This window comes from Galeopterus variegatus, unplaced genomic scaffold (assembly GCF_000696425.1).
Source record: "Galeopterus variegatus unplaced genomic scaffold, G_variegatus-3.0.2 Scaffold1731, whole genome shotgun sequence".
Taxonomy (NCBI): Eukaryota; Metazoa; Chordata; class Mammalia; order Dermoptera; family Cynocephalidae; genus Galeopterus; species Galeopterus variegatus.
The window spans coordinates 421,240-444,806 of record NW_007727842.1 but is presented as its reverse complement, the minus strand read 5'-3'; the positions used below and the strand labels follow the sequence as shown (position 1 = coordinate 444,806).

The window sequence follows — 23,567 nt, the reverse complement described above, 5'->3', positions numbered from 1 at the left end:
TACAACAGTTTAAGGCAAATTAAAGAGGAAGATTTAAAAATATTTTGCTAATGTTTTAAGTATTCCATTTGAACATAATATGCTTAACAGTTAAAAGTAATACTCAACTGTTATTAATTATTATTTAATTAAATCTTGGCTTTTCGTATAATTTCAGAAGGCAGTTTATTTTTCTTAACCAAAGTGCATCAAATTGTTGAAAGATCCCAGGTCCCCAGCCTGTTTGTACGTACCTACATACTATTTACAAGGGAACTGGGATAAATATAACAGCACTGGCTTATAGTTTGGAGAGCTGGAGAGTTAAATTCTGATTCTGGTCTATCATTAAGGAGCTGTGTGATTTTAAAAAGGTTGTATCATTTTCTGAGCCTGTATTAGCTTAGTGTAAAATAAGGAAGTGGAAGACGGTAGTGGTTTTCATTTTGTTTGTTTTTTAAACATTGAATCCATTTTTTTCAAACAAAATCTTAAGTGCAGACTCAATATATAAAACACATAGAAGATATGTTTTTAACATAACTATTTTTAAGTTCACATTTATTTCATTTATTTATTTAAAAGGCCAAGCAACTATTTTAAAAAGTTACTATTGATTAGCATAAAATGTGACACTAGTGTTATGAGGGGGTTATCATCTAGTATATTTCTAAATTTATTTTGCTGATTGCAGTTTCAAGAAATACTGTTTTACTTAGGGAAAATTATGGCAAATGGGAACAGATTTTTAATAACTCATCTTGTAATCTCAGGATCCCTTCAATTAAATATATTCAGATGTCTGAAAGAAGAGCATAATATAAAGTTTTAACTTGAAAGTTGACAGCATTTAGCAACTGCCCTCATTCCTTATATAAATGGCAGACAAGAAGTATCCAAAACTTAAAATATGCACTAAAGCCATCTATAATTCTGTATTAACTACTTGGTTATTACTCAGTTAAACTGTTATTTTGGAAATGCATTTCATCTCTCTAGATCTCAGATTCCTCATCTGCAAAATGGGGATAATACTAGTACCTTCTTATAATTTCAGAAGGCAATTTATTTTTCTCACCCAAAGCACATCAAATTGTTGAAAGATCCCAGGTCTCCAGCCTGTTTGTACATACTTACATACTACCTACAAGGGAACTTGGATAAATATAACAGCACTGGCTTATTAAAAAAAAAAAAAAAAAAAAAAAAAAAGAGTCATTGTGAGGATGAGGTAATTAATCCAGGTAAAGACTTAGTGTATTTCCTGACCTGTGTTACTTGCTCCATAAATGATAGATCTAGACATATCTGTGTATCTGCATATGTCTGTCTGTCTATTAGCTATGATCAAAAGCTGCACCAAAGCAGATACACTTGAACCTTCCCTGGCATTTAATTTAAGGCAAGCATGCCCAGGAGACAGTTGGCAATGTCTAGAGAAATTTTTTTGTTTTCATGACTGGAGGATGCTACTGGCATCTAGTGGGTGGAGGCCTGGGATGCTGCTAAACATGCTACAATGTTTAAAACCCCTCCCCAACCCCTGATGCAAATTATCCAGCCCAGAATGTCAGTGGTACTGAGGGTGAGATACTCTGATTTAAGGCATGCTAATGGACTCTAGCAGTAACATAATTGTACAGTTTTGCATGGATACACATACACAAGCCTGAATTTTTTGAAAGATCAGTGCAAAGCCAACCAATTTTTATTAATGACATATTATGAGAACTCTAACATTCCCATGATAGCAGGAAAAACTGTATTACACAGGCTACACACAACTGAATTAACTTGTCAACACAATTTCATGTTAGTTGGTTTCCAGAGAGTTGATTTTTTTATGTATAACACAGCTAAGGTGCACATTTTTAAATTAGTCTAAAAATATTTTTTAAACTTAAATTTGAAACAAATGTTTATTGGAACCTCTGAAGTATATCCTAGGGTTCCTTGGAACACTGTTTGAAAATCATTGCTCTGTGATCCCTTCTGGGTCCAAGAGTCTTTGGCTCTGGTTTAGGGTGAGATAGTAAATAAAATTCTCAATGGCCTTCCTTTTTCATGGGGTAGTTCAGCATTCACAAAATTGCCAGACTCTGAACTGAAAGAGAACTCTGTCTTATTAATCTCAAAGAAAGGTGTCATTTTCCTTCACCAGAAGGAATCCATAGGACAGAACAGAAGCATTCATTTTGCTGCCCATTCCTTCTCTTTCATCCTTAGTCAAATCTTCACAAGATTCCTTCCTACGAGAGAATGTCCCTTCCTTCCAGGTGACACCTATCCTTCCCTTTCTCACTACCAAGACTTAATTCACTCCATATCACTTATTTTCCAAAGCCTGTGGTTCAACAACTTAGGGTAGTGTCCTTCTGAAAGACACCTAGGTGTCCTGGAGAGAAAAAAAAAGGGCTCGGGTGTGTTTTCAGCCAGAAGCTCTGGAGCCCCGCATCTCTACATATCAGCTCTGTGATTCGGGGAGTCGGTCCATTCATTAGGCTCTTGAGACCTTATAGTTTCCACACTTGTTAAGTGAAGATAGTAGTACCTGTCTCCTGTGGTTGATGCAAGGCAAAATCCCTGAATAACTATTCGAATGCTAGTTGTATGCATTATTAAAACAAATAATGGTCTTTAAGGAATTTATATAGAGTTTTCCTTGGGGTGCAGGGGGCTTAGAAGGAATCTCCATGTGTGAACTGATGACACCTTGCTGTAAAGAGGGGGTTCTTTTCCAACTCATTGATACCTGCCTCTTAGAAGTAAAAAATTGGAATCATTTTATCCCAGTGGCTTTCCCATTCCTTTCCTACATTCACCTTTATTTTAAATCCTTTATAAATCTTTTAAAAAGCTGGGTTTTTTTTTTTTTTTCAATGGCAACTCAACCCCACTGACTGCATGAACTTACAGATATACATAATTTATAATCAGAGCAGCTCAGGTCCTAAAATGTTTGGAACAAACAGTGAGAGAAGGGGGTCTCTTGATTCGTGGAATATCTGGAAACTTTAAGATACGTAAACAGAAGTCAAGGCAGGTATTGTGAAAGGCCTTTACAGGCTGAGTTCCATATGTGCACCATCTTTCTGTGTTAGTAGTAGGAATGAAGTAAAGACTAAGCAGTGAGTCATGAATTGTTAACGTTTTTCTTAGCAATTTCCCCAAAGAAAAAGAAAACACCCTTAATTCCACTTTTCTCTGCACATGTGGGCTTTTTTTTTAAGTAGGATAATTAAAAGGATGGTAATTACTTAGTCATATTAATTTCAAAGTATAGGCTTTATGTACTATTCTCAATGTAAATATTTCTGGTAATTAAAAGAAGACAGGTTAGCCTTCATATTTCTATTTTTAAATCTTCTATTTAGACCCAAATGTTTAGGAAATTAAAACCTGGACAAATGAGTGTTTCCCACATGTTTTTCAGGTATGTCATCAACTATATTTACATTTCCTCAGCACATTATAGTTTTATGTCATTCTTGATATTGTCGGAATGAAAACCAGCCTTGCAAATTTACGATCTAGCAACATACAGCTTGCCTGTTGTTCTCTAAGTGTCTTATTGAAGTTCTCTTTAATGCAGGTTGTGCTAACAATGCTAAGTATCTTTATTTTTTTTCTTCAGTCTCACGCAGCATGTATTCTCATGTATTCTACAGTCTCATGCTCCTAGAAGCCACTTATATGTTCAGAGAGCATCCACTTAGTGTCAGGATGGCCGAGCGGTGTAAGGTGCTGCGTTCAGAGAGCATCCACTTAATTGTTGCCATGTCTAGAAGGTGGGATTTGCTTCTAGGGCCTCAATAGTTTCTTATCCCATTCCTGGCCTCATCTTAGAATTTAAAATGTTTTTAAATAAAAAATACAGCTCTGAAACATTTTTAAAATACATACCATTCATCTATTCACTTTAAATTATTTCTCCCCAAAGAATCTAAGTCACAGACTTAATAAACCCACACTATTTAATTACTTTGTCATGACTAACTAGGATGCTCTTGGAAAAGGATTTTACAAAGGGTTTTGGAAGAAAGGGATCAGGAGAGAGCAAGCTTTAGGAGAGGACCAGCAAAAACCCCCAGGAAGTGGCTGAAAGGTACAAAAGGGAGAAGTGTGCTAAATAAACAAAGTCCTGGTAGAGGTCAGAAATACATGTTTGAGGATTGCTCTAGAGACTGTCGTTGTTCCCTTTGGTTCAGATTCCAATGGCATTGCCCAAAAGGGCGAGATTTTCAGCACTTTCCTTGAAAATTTTCTGGACTCCTTTAGTAATGAGCCCAAGTAATTATTCAAAGACATCTCAGTATGTGCAGTGGTGTAGATAGCAAAGCTTTTAACTTTACTTCAAAGACCTTATACCCCATCTAATGATTAGGTCCAGGGAAAACACTTCTGATTGCTTTTGATGGGAAATTTGGGGGTACTTAGTTTCTGTTAACTGTAGATAATATTGGAATGCCCATCAGATGTCACTAATTTGGAGCTAGCACATTTTATTCATTCAACAAACATATATTGAGCACCTACTATGTACCAGGCACTATACTAGCACCCGAGATACATCAGCATTAAAACAAAGATCCTTGCATTCATGAAGCCTACCTTTGAGTTGAGGGAACAGACCATAAATGGTTAACATGATATATTAGAAAAAAGTGTATAGTATGTGATTGGTCTGCTAGGGCTGCCTTACAAAATACCCAGACTGGATAACTTATATAACAGAAATTTATTTCTCATAGTTTTGGAGGCTAGAAGCCCAAGATCAAGGTGTCAGCCGGTTTGTTTTCTCCTGAGACCTCTCTTCCTGGCTTGCAGATAGTCACCTTCTTACTGTGTCCTCACATGGACATTCCTCTCTGTATGAGCATCCATGGTGTCTCTCTCTTCTCATATGGGACCAGTCACATTGGATTAGGGCACCATCCTTAGGGCACCTCGTTTGACCTTAATTACCTTCCAAAAGGCCCTAACTCAAATATATTCACATTGGAGGGTCAGGGCTTCGACATGTGAATTGTGGGGGGACATATCAGTTCATACCAGTATGTTCTTATTTGATAAGTATTTTGGGGGGAAAAAAGGAAAATTAGAGCAAGGTAAGAGAGATTGGGAGTACTATACGGGTGGGGGTTGCAATTTTGAACAGGATGGTTAGGGTAGACCTCACTGAGCAGGTGGTATTTGAGCAAAGATTTGAAGGTCAACTTACATTCAAGTTTTGTTATAACACCAGGACCAGAAGAAGAGGAGCAGTGTGGTGGAGGCAGGTAAGGGACACAGGATGGGCAACTTAACGACCTATTTTCCAGTCCCAGCTCTGCATCTTTCTGGAAGTCACACTTCCAAATGTTACTTTAGCCCTCTTGGGTGGGTCCAGTGAACTTGTGATTCCAGAATGTACATTCTTAGAGGGGCATGAGGTAGGAAAAAAAAAGACTGTGCTTATGTATTGGCTTGGAATAGGCAGTGGGGAGGGGTGATAGGTTTTTGCTTTGGGGATTTGTTATCTTTTTGTTTGTTAAAATGGAATGGGCTTAGGGCTCATTCTAATAAACATTACTACAAATTCTGCATTAGTATGTGATCCTCTTTTTCAAAAGACAGAGGGACGATATAATCAACCTAAAGTTCCTACTTACATGCACCTTTAAAGGGGAGCAAGATGCCTGTGAACGTAGAAAGTGGTAGGAAGAGGGGACTTGTCTCTTCCTTCCTGTTCTCTCCTGGGTAGTGTGTAGCCAAGTGGGGAGGGCCCGGTACAGTCTAGCTGAGCCACAGAATCCACCCCATAATAGGCCAGTTAGCTCTGTCCTGACCACACACTCCACACCAACCAACCATGTTAAAAATGGAAAAAAGACATTAGTGGAAAAATGGTGAAATCTGAATAAAATTTGGAGTTTAGATCACAGTAATGTGAATTTATTAGTTCTGACAAATGTACCAGGGTTATGTAAGATGTTAACATTAGGGAATGCTGGGTGAAGGATATATGGGAACTCTTTGAACTGTATTTGCAACTTTTCTGTAAATCTGAAATTATTCCAAAATAAAAAGTTTTCTTTAAAAAAAGAAAAAGCCCATTTTGGCCTCAGAGACGACTTTGTTTATAGATATGGATTTATTCACTGTGACCAGAAAAACAATGTCAAGTACACACCCCACTATGTAGGGGTCAGTGGAGTTGGCTTGTAATGAGGCAAGAGTGGTATAGAAAAGTGAGCTTTTCTACTCGGCAAATCCTTCATCCTCTCTTACCACCCTACCCCAGGTTTTTGCCTTGGGTATTGCCTCTGACTCATGTTCTTATTCAATATTTTATGGCAGAGTAATTGCCGGAGAGCATTATTCTATAATAGGATTAGGTAGGGTGAGTTCTGATAGATCAAGGAGGCAGCAACATATTCAGGAAAGAAGAAGTTTAGGGAGACCAAATGAAAAATGCCCAAATACTTTGTAGAGGCAGCACTTCTTAAAATATTATATGTTCAGAAGATTCAGAAGCCCACGTTCTTCAGAGTCTGAGGCTCATGGAGAGTATTGTATTTTTGTGCCCAGGGCCCAGCCTATTTTGATCAGGTTGTGGTCACTCCGGCTGTTAGCACAGTGTGATTGTACATTCCATACTTCATTAAGTACTGGGGCAGCTAAGAGGGGGAGTGGCCTTTTATATATATATATATATAAAATCCTTTTTTTCTTTTGACAGCTGCAAATCAGAAGGAGCCCATGAATCTTAATTTTAAAGTGAAAGAGGAACCTAATGAAGAGGAGGCCCTAAGCACGCCCTTGCCTCGCTCCAGCTATGTGTTCAGCCCGGAATCCGAAGGGTCAGCCCCAAGCATCTCTGAGGACACACTTAAGCTCCAGGAAGGGAAGGGCAGTGTGCTCAGGCGGGATATGTCAGTCAAAGCAGCATCTGAACTTCTCATGAAACTCTCAGGTACTTGATTTATTCTAAAATATTCACATTCTGATCATTTCACTTGCTAGCCAACTGGATCACTTCCTCCATGGGTTATAATTAACTTAACGGTGGCAATATCGCATTATTGCAATGAGTTCAAGGAATGATCAGATTACTTGGCTTAAATTCTTGTGTTGTGTAAATGAGTTAGTTTCTATATATTAGCTGTGTACCTATGTCATTAGATACAGCTTTCTTTTTGCGGATATTACTGCAAATTGTTGGAAACCACTGCTACTAAGATGATGTAGGCTATAATTTTAAATGGGTTATAATGACATTCAAAGTTCTTCTGCTATTTGGTCAAAATACCTATTCTTTCCAAATAGAAGACCTTGCATTTTTTTTGTATTTATAGTGTACTCTTTAAAAACCATTAAAAATATTTTTCTTAATTTCATAAGCAGTTGAGATGGTACTTGAAGTAATTACTCATAGAGCAGCAATAAGGGATTTTATGGATAGAGAATTTCATAATGAAATATTGCAATAATTAATCTGTTCTTAAGATGAATGGATAATTCTTTACTAGTGTCAAAATGTAATCTAGCCTACCAAATGTAGGAAAAATAGGCTATAATTTGAAATTCATACATTTTGGATTTTTTTCCATCCAGTCTTCTATCTGTGCCATCCCCTCCACAACAGGTAAAAATATGGTATCTTTTAAATTCAAAGGTATGACTTTCAGAACATGGAAGGAAAAGTTACATCAATAAAAATACTTGTCGAGTCATATCCCATTCTTAGTTCACTGCCTCTTAAAGGTAATTTTTAGAAACTATATTTAAAATGCTAATATGAATCAAAAGCTGTTTTTAGTTTGGAACTTGCTGTGCTTAGAGGATAAAAGCAAGAAATGCATTAGAGAGACTCCTCTGTGATCTGTAATTTCATCAGCAATTCTGACTGTTTCTGGTTGACTAGTAGGTTGGAAAGTAAGAAATTAATAGTGATTTACTTAGAGTCATTATATCAGAACAGTTGAAATTCCTGTATTTGCCAGTTGGTGGGGTTAAGAATTCTTTTCTTTGATGTTAATTTACAGCACACTGCAACTTCAAGGGAACATGATTTGTTATAAAGCATAAGACGATCATTACGTCCTTACTGTAACAATTTTTCTAAATTTTTCAGTGATAGTGCATCTCCTATGCAGATGGGAGGTCTAGCAAGATTGTACTGATTGCTAAAAACTGAACATTTTTAAAAATGATGTTCAAGCCAACACTTTTTTGTCTATCTTACCCTTCCCTCCTGTGTCAAAAGACCTCAGTGATGAGAGTAACCATCGTTTGTTTTTCTGATCAATTCAAAGAGGTCACAGAGCTCTGATTCTTCTCCCATAGCATAAGCTTTCACACTCCAATGACTTGAACTCCAGTCCAACAGTGACTCCTGTCTCCTCGCCTGTGGTAAGATTCTAGTGTATAATATTTCTATTTCAGAGTTTGCTGTGAGCAACTCTGAGTAGCAGAATTGTGAGCAGTTGTGAGCAGAGGAGGCTGGGGTGGCACCAAAAGATAATATGAAGCAATCAGATTTCGGGAAAGATGTTCTTTAAAAAAAATATTTCATCTTAATCCTTTTGGATGATGCAATTTGAGATACTAAAGTATGATATCATTTCCTAGAATATAATGAAATCCCTCAAATAGAATACAAGTATGCAGCCATGAACATTTAATGATATTTGTGAACAGCAATGGCCCTTCTAAATGTGTGTGATGACTTTTACTGAGCACGTGTGATGTTGGGTTTAACAATCGTTGAATGGATGATATAGTCATGCTTCCAAAGGACATCTGCCCTTGCTTCATGATGTGAAAACAAAAACTTGTTTGAAGACTGAAATCAATTTTTTTGCCTTGAAAAAATTTCTCAACATTCTATGTACAAGAGACTTAGGTCAAAGAAATATGTATTTCAGTACCTACCCTGTAGGTGTTATGGTCTAGCCAGAAGTAATCCGGGGTAGTAGACTCCATTCAAATGATTGGCACTTGGAACTTAGTACTGCTGCATGCTAGCAGCCTGTGGTCAGGTAAACTGCGAAGAAGTTTCCATGTTAGTCCTAAAAATAGGCGTATGGCTTAAAAACAAATGTCTTTTCATCCCTAAACCACCAGGTAAAGAAGATTCACCCTTTATTAGGTTTAAAGTGGATATTAGAGTTTCCAATCACTAATAGATCAGTGCTCTTTCAAGAAGGAAGATATTAGGGAAAAAACTTGGTATACTCTTTTTCCTCGAGTTGTAATTTTATTTCATTCATTGACTTTATCAGCTCCAAGATTTCTGTTTGGTTCTCTTTTTATGCTATCTGTCCCTTTGTTAAATTTCTCATTCAGATGATGAATTGTTTTCCTGATTCCTTTGGATTGTTTGTCTGTGTCCTCTTGTCTCTTGTTGAGTTTCTTTAAGATCGTTATTTGAAATTCCTTTACAGGTATTTCGTAACTGTCCTTTTCTTTGGCATCTGTTACTGGTGACCTATTGTGTTCCTTTGGGGACAATGTTTCCTTGCTCTTTCATGTTTTTTGTGTTCTACGTTGATATCTGCGCATCTAATAGAGTAGTTGCTTTTACCTGTCTTATGGAGTAGGTTATGTAGAAATGACTTTTTTCCTGGAGGTGGGACCTAGGGTGTCTGTTGGATATGTTGTATTGGCTTCGGTTTTGGGTGGACTCAGTAGCATAGTCTCTGTGCAGTTTCTTTGGTTGTAATCCTCTTCAGTGATGTCTGCAGATGCCTCAGTGACCTAGACTGTTGGAGTTTGTGCCAACACTGGCTCTGTTTTGCTGGGTTGGAGACTCTGGGCTCGTTGTTGGGCCAGGGCATGTGTGGGCACCGAGGATCAAGTGGCTGTTTGGTAGCCTCTCTGAGGCTCACAGTTGCTGCCTGACTGGCTATCAGGCCAGGTGTGGGCACGCAGCTCTGAAGTTGTCCCTCCCAGGGGGCGGTGCCCTGCCTGAGCAGCTTTTGAACTGGAAAGAGGTGTGCCTGAGTGCAGAGTTGGGGAGTCAAGCAGCTGTGCTAAGGCCTGTCAGAGGAGTGGATGCCGCTGCTGGCCAGGAGCTGGCATGCATGGGCGCAGGCAGGGCCAGGGGCTCTATGGAGGCCTGCTCTATGGAGAAGGTGAAGCCACTGCCTGATCCACTGTCAAGCAGGGAACAGGCATACACTTTTGCAGCAGGGCCTAACAATTCCATGGAGGGCCACCAGATCAGCTGTTGAGCTTGCAGCAAGCCTGCCAGGGTGCACCCAGGCCTAGTAGCTCTGGAGAAGCAAAGCTGGTCAGGGAGCAGGTGTACACTAGTGCAGCAGGGCCTAGTGGCTCTTTGGAGAGTCGTGGGGGCTGGGGGGTGGGGAGCAGAACTACCATCAGACTGACTGTCAGGGCACCAGTGGGCTTGGTGTGCCAGTGGGTTGCGCAGGGCGTGTGCATGCAAATGTGATAGATCTCAGCTTATCAGCGGCTTCCCCGTTCAGCAGGTCTGTGTGTTCTCCTGAGGCAGAAGGGAGTGCTGCGTGGGTTCAGATGCTGGGGTCCTGGTCTTTCTGTCTGGTCTAGGCTCCAAGCAGCTGGGATCGTGTCTCTGCAGGCATCCCTGTGAACGTGGTAGGATGTAGGTAGGGCCTCAGGACGGAGGGAGTCAGTTTCCCTGGCCCCCAGGGCAGGACGCACTCTGGCTGCAGGTTTGGTTTCAAGATGGCACTGTGCTGTAGTCGCTGAGGGCGGGAGGCAGGGGTTGCTCTCCCTGGGCTTCTCCTGTGAAGCTCTGCAGCTGTACAGACTTCCAGCTACTCTCCAAACTGGATTTGGGGCCTGAGAGGACTGGAGGACTCTTCTGTAGCAGGGGTTGCCGGCATTTGTGGCGGCAGTGGGAACAGCTGGGGTTTTTCCAGCTTACCTTCACTCCACCTGACAGCAAGGCAGAGGCAGGACCCCTCGCTCTGCTTCCTGTAGTGCCGTCCTGGCCTTCCATGCTCCACAGGGATTTCGTCACTCCCCTGGTGCTCTGCAGCATATTTCTTCAGTTCAGTCAAAATATCATTGTTTATTTGTTGTTTTGGTCTCTTTCTGTGGTGTGTAGAAGCACCAGACAACTCTAGTCAGCATCTTGCTCTGCCCTCTTAAGTTGTAATCTTAACGATTTCAGTGTTCATGCCCTGAAAAACATCTAAGTAAAGGACTTGTCCGTGTCTTCTGACCCCCTTTTCCATGATCATCCCTGTCGCTCTGTAGACAAGAGGAATAACGCATTTCCCAAAGTGCCTATGCAGTTAGCCAGGGCTTCTCCACATTCGCCTTGGCTGATGCCCCAAAGCCTTGTTGTAGTCACTCTTGTGAACTGGAGTCCCTAGTGTTTCCTTCCTTGCTCATTTGCATTTACAGTCGTCTGTCATGCTGGGAAAAACTCTTCTGGTCAGGAAGGGTTGGGTGAGAAAAGTATGTCCCGTGCATTATGCAAGGATAATGAGTGGGAAGAGCAAGGACAGCGCATGGGACATACTTTTTCTCGTTTCAGTTTTGACCCAAGGAATATCTAAGATGTAGACTAAAAGGATTTTTCTTCTCTGTTACTTATTTCCTTGAGATCAGAAGCCGTGACCTACAGTCGAGACCCTTTCAGTCTTTCCATTGAATTAATAAGAGGAAACTAGTCAACAATTTTGGCTGCTTCATTTCCAGTTTTACATTAATTTGTGTCAACTCCTTAAGGAGGAATGCTTGGCACATGGCCCAGTCAGATACCATATGAAACTTTTCTATGTGGAGAAACCTCTGTTGGCATATTGTTTTCCAAATTGACATTTGTGTTTTATGAGAAAAACAAAGATGTGTTAGAGACTAAGCTAATTTTTTCATTAGTTATGTGTTTGGGAAAATCTGAGTTTTCTTCCTTCCTGTGGTTCAAGTTCTTTTTCCAGTTGTTAATTGGGAAGTTGAGTGCCTGACAGCTGGGCCAAGTAAATTGAGTAGCATAAAGAAAGCAACCAACTCTGAGGAAACCACTGGATGTATGCGACTACCTGTTGCTATGTGACACGAGGCAGCCAAAGTAATCAGACTTTTCTGCTAAGCATATGGTTGCCAAAGATAATTCCCAGAAGTCTTCATTTAAGGAGGCCAAAATCTCAAAGTTCAATACAGAGGATATATACCATGAGACAGTGAAGGATATTCAGGGTACCTTTAAACTCTGGTTTTGCAATGTCTAGACACCTTGCAGACTTATGGTATAGATGTGTTGTCACAGATGTGATGTAATGCTGAAAGTGACACAAAGTTTTATCTGCTTTGTCTCTGTTGTGCTTTAAGAGAAGTAGTTAGACCCAAAGAGATAAAGAAATGAATTCCCTCTTTTTTCTTCGGGGAGTCACACTTGTACATGGAAATGCATATATAAAATGCACCATGCATAGCAGAGCAAACCTAGAAGTAGCAGATAAGAATGCCACTTAAAAATATGAATTCCACAAAAATAAGTAGCTGGAAAGCTGGAGTTATTTAGAAACATTAATGAAAAATTAATTTAAATTTCTCCAACATGGTAAATAAAACTTCATATCAGACCTTAATTTGAAACAAGTTTATTGGTCTTATATCTGTGCTCACCAAATGGATTTATATTCATTTCTGGTTTATATTCAGTTATCCCTGCCTAGTCGCAGAGAGCAATATAAATTATAATGGTCTCTTGTATAGTGATGTGGGGTTCAGGGGCCTGAATAAGATAGAGCTTCAGCTATGAGATAATTAGAAACAAGTAAACTTGAGTAGGATGAAATTTTAAGGTGAATTTAATCTCTGAGGTGAACTGGAGTGGAGAGGAAAGAGACCCAAAGAGTGACTTAGTTTTAATTAGGGCCCACTTGGTTATAAATAACAGAAACCCTCTTACAGTACATTAGGCAAGAAAGGAAAATTTAACAGAAGATGCAGCTTTGGGATTGGCTTATGGATCCCCAGGGCAGGGATGCAGCAGGGTCTCAGTCCTCACTCAAGCCAGAGGATGGAGGACCAGGTGGAAACCAGGAAGGTCTCACCCGCCGCCTCATCCCTGCTTCTCTCTGGGCACACAGTGGACTTTTTCTGTTGCCCAGTCCACGTGGTGGAAAGTGGTAATTACCAACAGCTTCTGAGTTTACCTTTTGCTCAAAAGAACAGCCAAACATAAATTTCTTAGTCCCAATTCTAAATTCCAGTAGATTGCCTCAGCTCCAGTTGGGACCCACCCATGGATACTTCTATACCTAGAGATGGAGGCATGCTAGGCAGACATAGCCACTGTCATGTAGGCATGTAGGATTACTGGCAGGGAGCAGAATCCTGAGAAGTGAATGTTGGGGTGGGCAGGAGTGGGAGCGGTGTGAAACAGGAATATACAACAATATGTGTGAACCATAAAAGTTTGAGGAAAACAGGTTATGGTAATTATTGTTATTTCAGTATTGAATGTAAATATGTTTGGGCCTTTGAGTGCTGTTTACCTTTCATTTCTAGTAGAGTCTCAGAGGAAACCTTCCCAGTTAGGACTTTGCCTAGCCAGCCCCAGCTCTCTAAGTTGCTAAGGCAACTCAAGAGTGTGGCCCCCAGGCCAGCACAGTCCTCCTGCGGTGGGGGGAGAGGGGAATGCAAGAAATGTACATTCTTGAGCCCTGCTCTGGACCTAGTTGAAACTCTGGGGTGGAAGCCCAGCTATCTGTGTTCTCACAGACCTTCCAAGTGCTTCTGACAGCTAAGGCTAAGGGAATGGTTCATTGGAGAAATAAGTTTTGTCCATCTGAAAAGAATGCTTTAGGGTTGAAGCTGACAGAGAACAAAACTCTATTAAATGTACATTTTACTTTTTGAAAAGAAACATCTCTCTTCAGTGCAGATTCTTTTTAATTTATTATGAAATAATAGTATCTGGTAACCTTTTTTAGTAGGGTACATGTATCTGATAGGATAATGCTACGTTTTTCAATGTTCTTTGATATTAAACTTCATGATTATTCCTGGGCAATGTTGGCATTCTTTTAAGAGAAAAACCCTCCCCCTCCCCCAGCATAATCAAAGACCATGTTGGAGACTCTTCTATTCTAAAGAATTTCTTGAGATAAAGATTTTAGCTAAATAATTTCTCAGGGCAAATCTATTCACTATATCAAGAATTTGGTATTTCTCCCTTGGGCAATTGTAATCTAGCAAACTTTATAAGCAGTGTGATGTCAATAAACATCTGTAAGGATGGAAAATATGTTTTATAATATTTTACATATAAAATAATGTTTTTATATAAAATGTCTTACCTAGGTCCTTATGATTCTATTTGCTTACATAAGGCTGAAAGTAGAGCTCACTCCTAAAGTGAACAGGTAGATATTTTAGTAAAGCTGTGTAGAAAATTTAGGGTACTTTAGAATTATCAGTGGAAAAGTATCTTGTGCATTTATTTTATTAATATCTTCTGTTTATCACAATATCAACTACATGTGACTGAAGAATTTGACAGCATAAAATGACAAAATGGCATAGTCTGATCAGTTTGAAATTGAAAAATATTTTTTCTATTTCAACTTTTTCTTGAGCACCTGGAGAAATTTATTGAACTCATTGTTCTACTTTTCTATAAATTTATATATTTTAGATTGTTATGTTTTAGAAGGGACTTTTTGGGGGTTGTTTCCTGACTTTTGCTACTATAACATTCGTGTACAAGTTTTTGTGTGGACTTTTGTTTTTAATTCTCTTGGGTATGTATCTAGGAAAGGAATTGTTGGGTCAAATGGTAACCGTATGTTTAACACTTTGAGGACCTGCCAAGGGGTTTTCTAAAGCAATTGCACCTTATACATCCTCACCAGCAGTGTATGAGTGTTTCAGTTTCTCCACATTCTTGCCAAAGCTTGTTAATGTCTTTTTTTATTACAACCATCCTAATGGTGTGAACTAGTATTTCACTGTGGTTTTGATTTGCATTTCTCTGATTACTAATGCTGTTGAGCATAGTTTCATGTGCTTATTGGCCATTTGTATATCTTCTTTGGTGAAGTGTCTATTCAAGTTCATTCCCCACTTTTTAATTGGGTTATTTGTCTTTTCATTCTTGAGTTATAAAAGTTCCTTATATATTCTGAACATAAGTCCTCCTATGGGTTAAATGTGTCCCCCAAAAGTTCACATATTGAAAACTTGACTTCCATTGTAACAGTGTTAAGAGAGTGGGAAATCCTATTATGGTAGTTGAAAGGTGGGGCCTTTAAGAGGTGATTAGATTATGAGGACTGTGCCTTTATGAATGGATTGGTCCATTCATGGAGTAATGGGCTTGGTTCTGAGGGCTTCAGAAGGACAGCAGATGAGGAAGTTAGCTCTCTTTTGCTCAGCCCATTTTTGCCATGTGATACCCTCAGTTGCCATAGAAGGTTCTCACCTGGACTTTAGACTTCCCAGCCTCCAAAACTATAAGAAATAAATTTTGTTTCTTTATAAATTACCCAGCTTCGGGTATTCTGTTCTAAGTAACAAAAACGGACTAATACAAGTCCCGTATCAGATATGTGATTTGCAAGTATTTTCTCACATTCTGCTGGTTGTCTTTTCACTTTCTGATGGTATTATTTGCAGAACAAAAGTTTTTAATTTTGATGTAGTCCCATTTATCTCTTTTTTCTTTTGTTGCTTGCGAACACAAACACATTTTCCATAATTCCCAAAATTATGTAAAAATGCAGACTTGTTTAATGTTAAAAGGAAAGCCTGTACTTCAAAAAGTTCATGGAAAGATTTGTATTATCTTTTAATTCTATCCTTCCATGAACTTTTTGAAGCATCCTTGTATTAGCACAGTGCTATTTAATTTTCAGAAATATAAAGCCTATGAAACCCAATATATTGAATAATGCCTCCATTGTGGAGGTGACCCTCTGATTTCTGTATTTACTATAGTATTCTGTAGTTTAGCTAATGGCAAAGAATATTTGTACGTCAACTTTTTTAATGACTTATAATAAACATAACCAGCAATGGGCTTACAACTAATGGCCAGATCACTTTCTTCACTGGCATATATATCCCTCACTGGTATATATCTTTTTTACATATATATAAAACCCATAACTAGGGAAAGTTAAATGTAAATAAGGAATTAGACATTTTTTTAGCACTTGAAAATTCAGTGAGAATTGGAATATAGAGTACCAAAACTATATCTTATACAAGCTGGGAATAGATCACTTTAATAAGGTAAAAATTTGACATATACCCAGAGAAGTCTTTTCCTGAAGGTCTAGATCTTGTTAAGCTCACAGGATATACAGCGTTATTATTAACCTGACCGTTTAAGCAGGACAGGGTAAGAAGCAGCCATATGTAGCCCTGGAAGGCTGTCCTTTCCCAGCTGCAAGTGGGAACTTGCTCCTAATAGGCTCTCTCACCATGATTGCAGTTACACTCTTCTGTGTATTTTGTAATTCCACACAGTTTACAAATCCTTGAGCCCTGTGCACCTGAATGGTTGTGCAGCGCCCCCCATATGGGAGCTATTCCAGCTCATGACCCAGGGCCAGCGCTCCTGCACCTCCTCTCCCCTTTTGAGCCCTCACCCCTCGGGCCACCCTTTTTGCTTTCTTGACCCAGCTTCCTTTGCCTCCCACACTGAGGCCTGGGATTCAAAAAGACCAGACTCAAAAGGGCTCTTGTTTTACTGTCATCACCCTGTTGCTTGGCTGTATATGTCCATATAGCCATGAAAATTTGTATTGGCTTGTGCTCCCAGACACCAGGCAAGAACTCTGAAAGGAATTTCGGATGCTCCACCTTCATTCGAGATTCCTTTTCTGTTTGGCAGCTTCAGGACTGGGGCAGGGAGGGGCTTGGACACAGCAGGGGTCGGGGGAGGGCTGCAGGGCAGGGGAAATGGGGTTGGGGTGCGGTGGAGGGGTTCCAGATCTTCCTCTATAACACTGAGCAAAAGAATTAAGAATGCCACTTAGGAAGTGTGCTCGCAGGTTGGGATAGTGTGTACTCTTGTATTCCTCTTTGTGTTCTGTTTCTGGTATAAATGACTACAAATGTTACCCCACCTACAACACAGACTGCGGCACAAACAGAGAGGCCACGAGAAAATACTATTTGATGCTGACAACTCTAAGAAGCAGCTTTATTTACAGGGGGGTCCAGTTGCAGTGGGGATACAAATACTTGAGTAACCAGTCAAACCATCTGTTCAATTTTTTGCTCAGAGGACACATTTCTCTGCCAGGTGGAAGCTATGTACCTTACACTGTTCTAGCTTTTATGGTTCCTCCCCCAAGCCTTTTTTTTTTTTTCCTTTTTTTGTCTTTTTTCGTGACCGGTAACGGGATCGCAACCCTCAGTGTCGCGACTGTACCGCGACCGGCAACGGGATCGCAACCCTCGGTGTCGCGCCCGCACGGCGCCCAACCAGTGAGCGGACGGGTCTCTATATGGGATCCGAGCCCTCAGCGGGAGCGCCACCGCACTCCCAAGCACTGCACTCTACCGAGTGCGCCACCGGGCTGGCCCTCCCCCAAGCCTTTTTGGCCATAGTTCCCACAGTTATGGTCTCGTGAGGGAGAGCGTGACTGTTTTCCTCAGTGAGGTATCTAAGACCATCTCATTCCACAGTGGTTTTATTTCTCATCACCGTATTAACCTTTCACCTTTAACTTATTCATGTCAAAGAAAATGAATATTAGCATGTATAATTAAGCCCTGTGGATACCGTGCCCATCTGGGTACAAGCTGGTATTGTAGACCTGCCTCTGGAGAAGGGAATCCCCATTGCTAAGTGGCCTGTCCGCTGCCACGTGTCTGAGTCACCCACTGGGCAGGGCTGTCCTGGGTGCTGGTGCGGGGCTGCTCAGTGTGCATGCACCCTGGAATACACGCATAGTCTGAGAGTGACTGGACCAGTTTCCACTGGGCAGGGGAGTGTCCGTATTAACACAAGAATGGGAGACTAACTCAAACAGAATTATTTCTCTCTTATGACTTCTGTTATTCTTATGGGAAGACAAATGTTTTAAAAGTGGTGTTTTCTCTCTATCAAAGTGTTTTCTCTTTATGAGAGAATACCTATTATTCTTTCTGAAGGGATCTTTGTGTTCCCTTTTAGTAACTACACCCATGTTTATATTTTTCCTACATTTAAACCATTCTATGAGTTGATTATTTCCTTTTTTCTAAATATGGGATAGCAGCTGGATTCAAGCACATTTCCTGGTTTCCCGTGGCTTGCCATATGCTGGTATCTCTTATCTCCACAGCTGGAGAAGTGTGGGGAGGTGATTGAATATATGCGTGACCCATCACATTTTATCTTAGGTACAAGCTCAGGTGGTGAGGGTCACTGTTTAGAGAATAAATTATGAACGTGTTTCCTTACTTTCCACTACTGCCATCCTTATCCTCATAAACCCACCCTTGCCCTGAACATATACACACAGTTTCCTACTGTGGCTACACAGGAGGAGTTCTTCCTGCTCTTTTGGGGTGGAGGGCACTTGTGGGGACAACCTTCCAGAGGCTTCCTGTGGCCCACATACATGTGGCCAAAGGTACACTAATAGCCCCTCTAGTCAAGAGGGAGAGAGGCCCTCAGCAGAGCCAAAGGATTTTGAGGACTAAAGGTGAAATCGCACTGATTGTGGGACTGATTTTGAGAGCAGAATCATCCTGCCTCACTCTGCATTCAAATATTGGTGAGAACCTTCACCGGGTGTCATTCATGCTTACTTAACCAATATATTGGGTAATATGTAGGTAATATGGGACAACCTTCCAGAGGCTTCCTGTGGCCCACATACATGTGGCCAAAGGTACACTAATAGCCCCTCTCGTCAAGAGGAAGAGAGGCCCTCAGCAGAGCCAAAGGATTTTGAGGACTAAAGGTGAAATCGCACTGATTGTGGGACTGATTTTGAGAGCAGGATCATCCTGCCTCACTCTGCATTCAAATATTGGTGAGAACCTTCACCGAGGTGTCATTCATGCTTACTTAACCAATATATTGGGTAATATGTAGGTAATATTTTTTTTTTAGCACTTCATTTTTTAAAGAGCTGTGGGGAATGAAGAAGAAAGCTGGGGACTACAAGAATAATTTAATCGGGACAAATTGTTGTCCCCTTGCAATTACTTGTGCTAACCCATCTACATTTTTACCCTGTTTATCCCATTTCATACTGTCTAAAATATTTTCTCCTAAAACATTGTTTATACTAGAAAGCTCTTCCTACTTGACTCACAGCTTTCCTGGAAACACCCAGTATGTTTCCTGGAAACACCCTGTGTGTAACAGTGGGTGTTCGGTCATTAGGACCTTGCTACCCAGTGTAAGGGTCACCTCCCCTTCCCCCTGCTGTCTGGTTGACTATTATTGCTCTTCACACCTGCACTAGAGAGGACACAGGAACCAGAGAGAGAAGGGGAAATTAAAATGAGTCACTTACACTACTTGTAAATAGCTTTGATTTTAAAAACATTTGGAAAAGGTTGAAACACAGCCCCAAGTACGTTATGGGAATATCCGTGCACTCTGTGTCTCCAAGAACTATGTGGAATCGAGAACCCAGAAGGATCATCTGAAACACAGCCCCAAGTACGTTATGGGAATATCCGTGCACTCTGTGTCTCCAAGAACTATGGGGAATCGAGAACCCAGAGAGAACATTGTCTGCCATCAGAAGGACCCACCCCGGATGTCCAAGGACTTGCACAGTCACAGTACTAGGGACAGTGCCCTATTGAAAGCAAGGACATTTATTATTGGCTGTTGGGGCTTTGATTTTTGGCAAAAGTATGTAAAGATTTCTTGGGGTTTAAGTGAACCCTATACTTTAGCTTTCCTCTACTTCTCTTCCTGTCTTCCCATTTCTTCTAATGGGCCTCCTTCTTTTCAGTTTTCTTTCACTTACTCATTCATTCATTCAACAAATATTTATTGAGCTTTTATTATGTTCCAAACCCTGTCTTGGACAGTCAGGATACAGAGGCGACCAAGACAATGCCCTCACCTGAATGGAGCCTACCTTCTCTTCCCACCCCATCTCTTGCTACCCATAGCTCCCTCTTGTTGCTGCTTGGGTCTCAGTCTCCCTCACGTGATGCTCTGCTCTCTGCACCAGCCCTTTGCTGCCTGCTGGGAACATTGACCAACGGGAGTGAAGTAATCAGGGCTTCTCAACAGAGATGTCCTTGTGACATGGTTCATTATTATTTATATTAGCAATATTTAGTATACATTAGTATTATATACTGGTATATATTAGTAATATTTAGCACCGCTTAAGAGAAGCATGAAAGTTTGGTAAGATTCTCAATTATTGAAATAAAACTTCATTTGCTCCTTCCTTTCCTTGGGCATTGAGGAATGTCCTTCTCCTAACTCTGTGCAGAGAGCAGTGACAGAGATGGCCCTTGCTTTTTGTTAATTTTTTATAGTAGCAGGAATTCTACTGAATCTTTCAGGAATTCTGTTTAAAACCTACACATAGAACCCCCCCCCCAGCATTTTGGTTCATGAAAGGATATATAAAGACCTATTAATCACAACAGATGAGAGTGGAACAGGACTTAAATTTATTAAATGGCAAAGGATAATAATGTTAAATAGCTTTAAGGTTAGATCAGATCCTTTAATTGACTTTTTTTTTTTTTTTGCCTTTTTAATGTGAGACAAGGAAAGTATATTCTGGACATTGGATGAAAAATAGGTTAATTTTAAAAAAATGAGATCATTTGGAATGTTGTCAAATGGCATGCATACAGTTTAAATGCACCTCTTTAGCTAATTTCTAGTGAAATCATTATATGAAAAGAAAACAAGATGGTTGGGAGAGGTTTTACATTAATACCAGGACAGCAGAGTTCAGCAGGCAGTGACTGACTGAGCCACTCCACATCACCTGCTGGGTTGGCAAAGCCCATCTCCCCAAGTCCCCAGTGACTGAAGGATTTTAATTCTTGATTTTTATTTGAGCAAAAGTGAAATTGAATGCAGAATTTGTTAGGTTCAATGGACATATTCTGATTTGTAGTCACCAGAATCAAGAAAAAAATTTGTAATGCAGCTGTGGGCCCAGTTTGTGGCCAGTTTGAAAACATTCGCAAATACTCAATTAAGTTATCTCAGGCAGGAACCTGTTGTATTGATTGCTGGTACAAGGGACAAAAAAATTTGTAATGCAGCTGTGGGCCCAGTTTGTGGCCAGTTTGAAAACATTCGCAAATACCCAATTAAGTTATCTCAGGCGGGAACCTGTTGTATTGATTGCTGGTACAAGGGACATGAAGACTAGTTGAAAAATCTACATAAGAGCAAAGAACAAGTGCTTTGATATGCTAGAAAATATGTTTCTTGTACTCCTCCAAGGAGAATTTCTAAGTCTCACTTACTCTTTATTACCTTTAAAGTCTGAATTTCAGCTTTTTTGAGTTCCTTGCAAATTCAGAACAATAGTAAAATAGAATACCTGATGCTCTTCATTGTGGTTTTTAGAAATTGATTCTAGGCTGATTCTCTGTCTATTTAATTGTCAATTCTAGTGTGCATAACTAATTCTTCAGATGCTTGTTAACTCTCCTTTCTAAGTTGCCAGGTAGTTTACTGATACACAGTAGTCCCCCCTTATCCACTGTTTTCCTTTCTGCGGTTTCAGTCACCCACAGCCCCAAAATATTAAGATATTTTGAGAGATAGAAAGAGCACATTCACATAACTTTTATTACAGTATACTATTATAATTGTTCTATTTTATTATTAGTTATTGTTGTTAATCTCTTACTATGCCTAATTTATAAATTAAGCCTTATCATAGATATGTATGTACTGGGAAAAACATAGTATATATAGGGTTTGGTACTACCCTTGGTGTCAGGCATCCATGGGGGTGTTGGAACATATCCCCTGTGGATAAAGGGGGACTACTGTAGAGGGAAAACACTAGTTAATTTATGATTTTGATGATCAAATTCAAGAAGTCAATTCTGATAAAATATCTTTGAAATTGCTTTAGGAATCAAAAACGGGTTGTACATGCGTGTGTGTGTGTGTGTGTGTGTGTGTGTGTAAAGAAGGAAGGGGAGTGGCAAAAATCCTAGCCCTGTCATTTTAAACAAAATTCTCCTAATGCTTAAGTTACTGTGAAGATCAGCATTACCACCTGGAAAAGAGGATTTAATTTATGATTTAATTTGACACCCATCTTTGATTGTCTTCCTCAGACACATCTTCTTGGTCTCAGGGCCTGCTCAGTGACTCCTGGGCTGTTCTGGGTGAAACGTGTGTGCACGTGGGTGGGTGTGGATGGGTGTACTGGAGGTCATTGAATGACTCCTCTGTTGGAAACTGCCATTCTTGAAGTTTCTTGTATATTAGGAGAACTAGAGAAAAATCTGCCCCACCACTGTTGCCCTTCATGGAGAGCATTTCCTTTCTTTTCCCCAGGAACAGATGACAACGTGTCCAGGAGGGAAAGTAGGAATCTGAGCAGAGCTTGTGTGGCCTCTCTCTGGGCTGGGCAACACCCGTGGACAAGCCCCAGCCTCAGATTTTGTTCCTTAGAGCAGGAATGGGAGCTTCTCCCCGCTGAGGACTGCTACTCTGGCCATTGCGGAAATGAACTGTGGGCCACTTTGTGGAGAAAATGAAATGTAATGTATGACTTCCCATGGAGAAGAAGCATATAATAATCCAGTCATTTAAAGAACATGAAACTTGTCTCAGTGCACATGTGCTTCTGTTCCGTGTTGCAGCTCCTCCAGAGGGAGATTCGGGGTAGGGCAAAAAAGCAGAAGGGGAGAAGAGCATTCAGCATCTACGCATCAGGTTCTTAATTCTCATAACGAGAAAGGAGCTATATTTATCTCTGTCTCACTCGGTACCCAGCTCCAGTTGTGGGGTGAGGGAAAGGCTACAAGGCCTGAGGCTGCTTCACACCCACATTGCTTCTCTCTAAGAAGGAAAAGCCAGGTGCCCAGAGCCAGACTTCTGTGGAATAACATTTCCGTTTCTACCTCAATCCTTGGCCTCTGCTCGAGGAGGTCCGGGGCTTCCATGCGACCAAGAAAACCGAACCCAACTCTTCATTCTATTTTGGTTTCGGCAAGGGAGAAGGCAGCTCATCTTTATTGGATGCTGGCGGGTGCCAGGCCCTGCGATGGGCATGTAACCATGTCATCTCATTTCTGGCTCCTTGTCGTGTGTTTTTCTTCACTGGGTCCTTTTGGCCTGCATTGCTGTCCACAGAGGATTAAGTAATAATCAAACCCCTCATGTGCAGGAATCAAGATTCATGTGTGGAAGGTGTTCTTATGTCCAACCAAGACCTTTGCATCTTTCAGGCTGGCAAACTGGAGATTAAAGATTTTTAATTTATCTGATTGAAAGGCATAGCACTCTAGAAAGTGAATGGTTTCAGCATGGCATAGTTGGCCTTGCTTCCAGAGGCTCTTTATAAGCTTCTTGTTGTTCTGCAATACTAGTTCAGGACCTTGATCGTGTGCAGTTGAGAGGGGGAATAGTCAGTTAATAGTGTTTATCTCAGTACCATTGCCAAGGTTTCATCCTTTCATGTTTTAAGTTCATAGCA

The 23,567-nt window shown here is 40.4% G+C and overlaps 1 protein-coding gene across 1 annotated transcript in view; it reads left to right on the top strand.

Moving 5' to 3' along the window:
* Window positions 1-23,567, top strand: part of ZNF827 (zinc finger protein 827) — a 161,802-nt gene that overhangs the window by 52,267 nt on the left and 85,968 nt on the right. Inside the window, exon 5 of the mRNA XM_008578633.1 lies at window positions 6,701-6,934. Coding sequence (XP_008576855.1) covers window positions 6,701-6,934 — 234 coding nt within the window. The remainder of the gene's footprint in view (window positions 1-6,700; window positions 6,935-23,567) is intronic.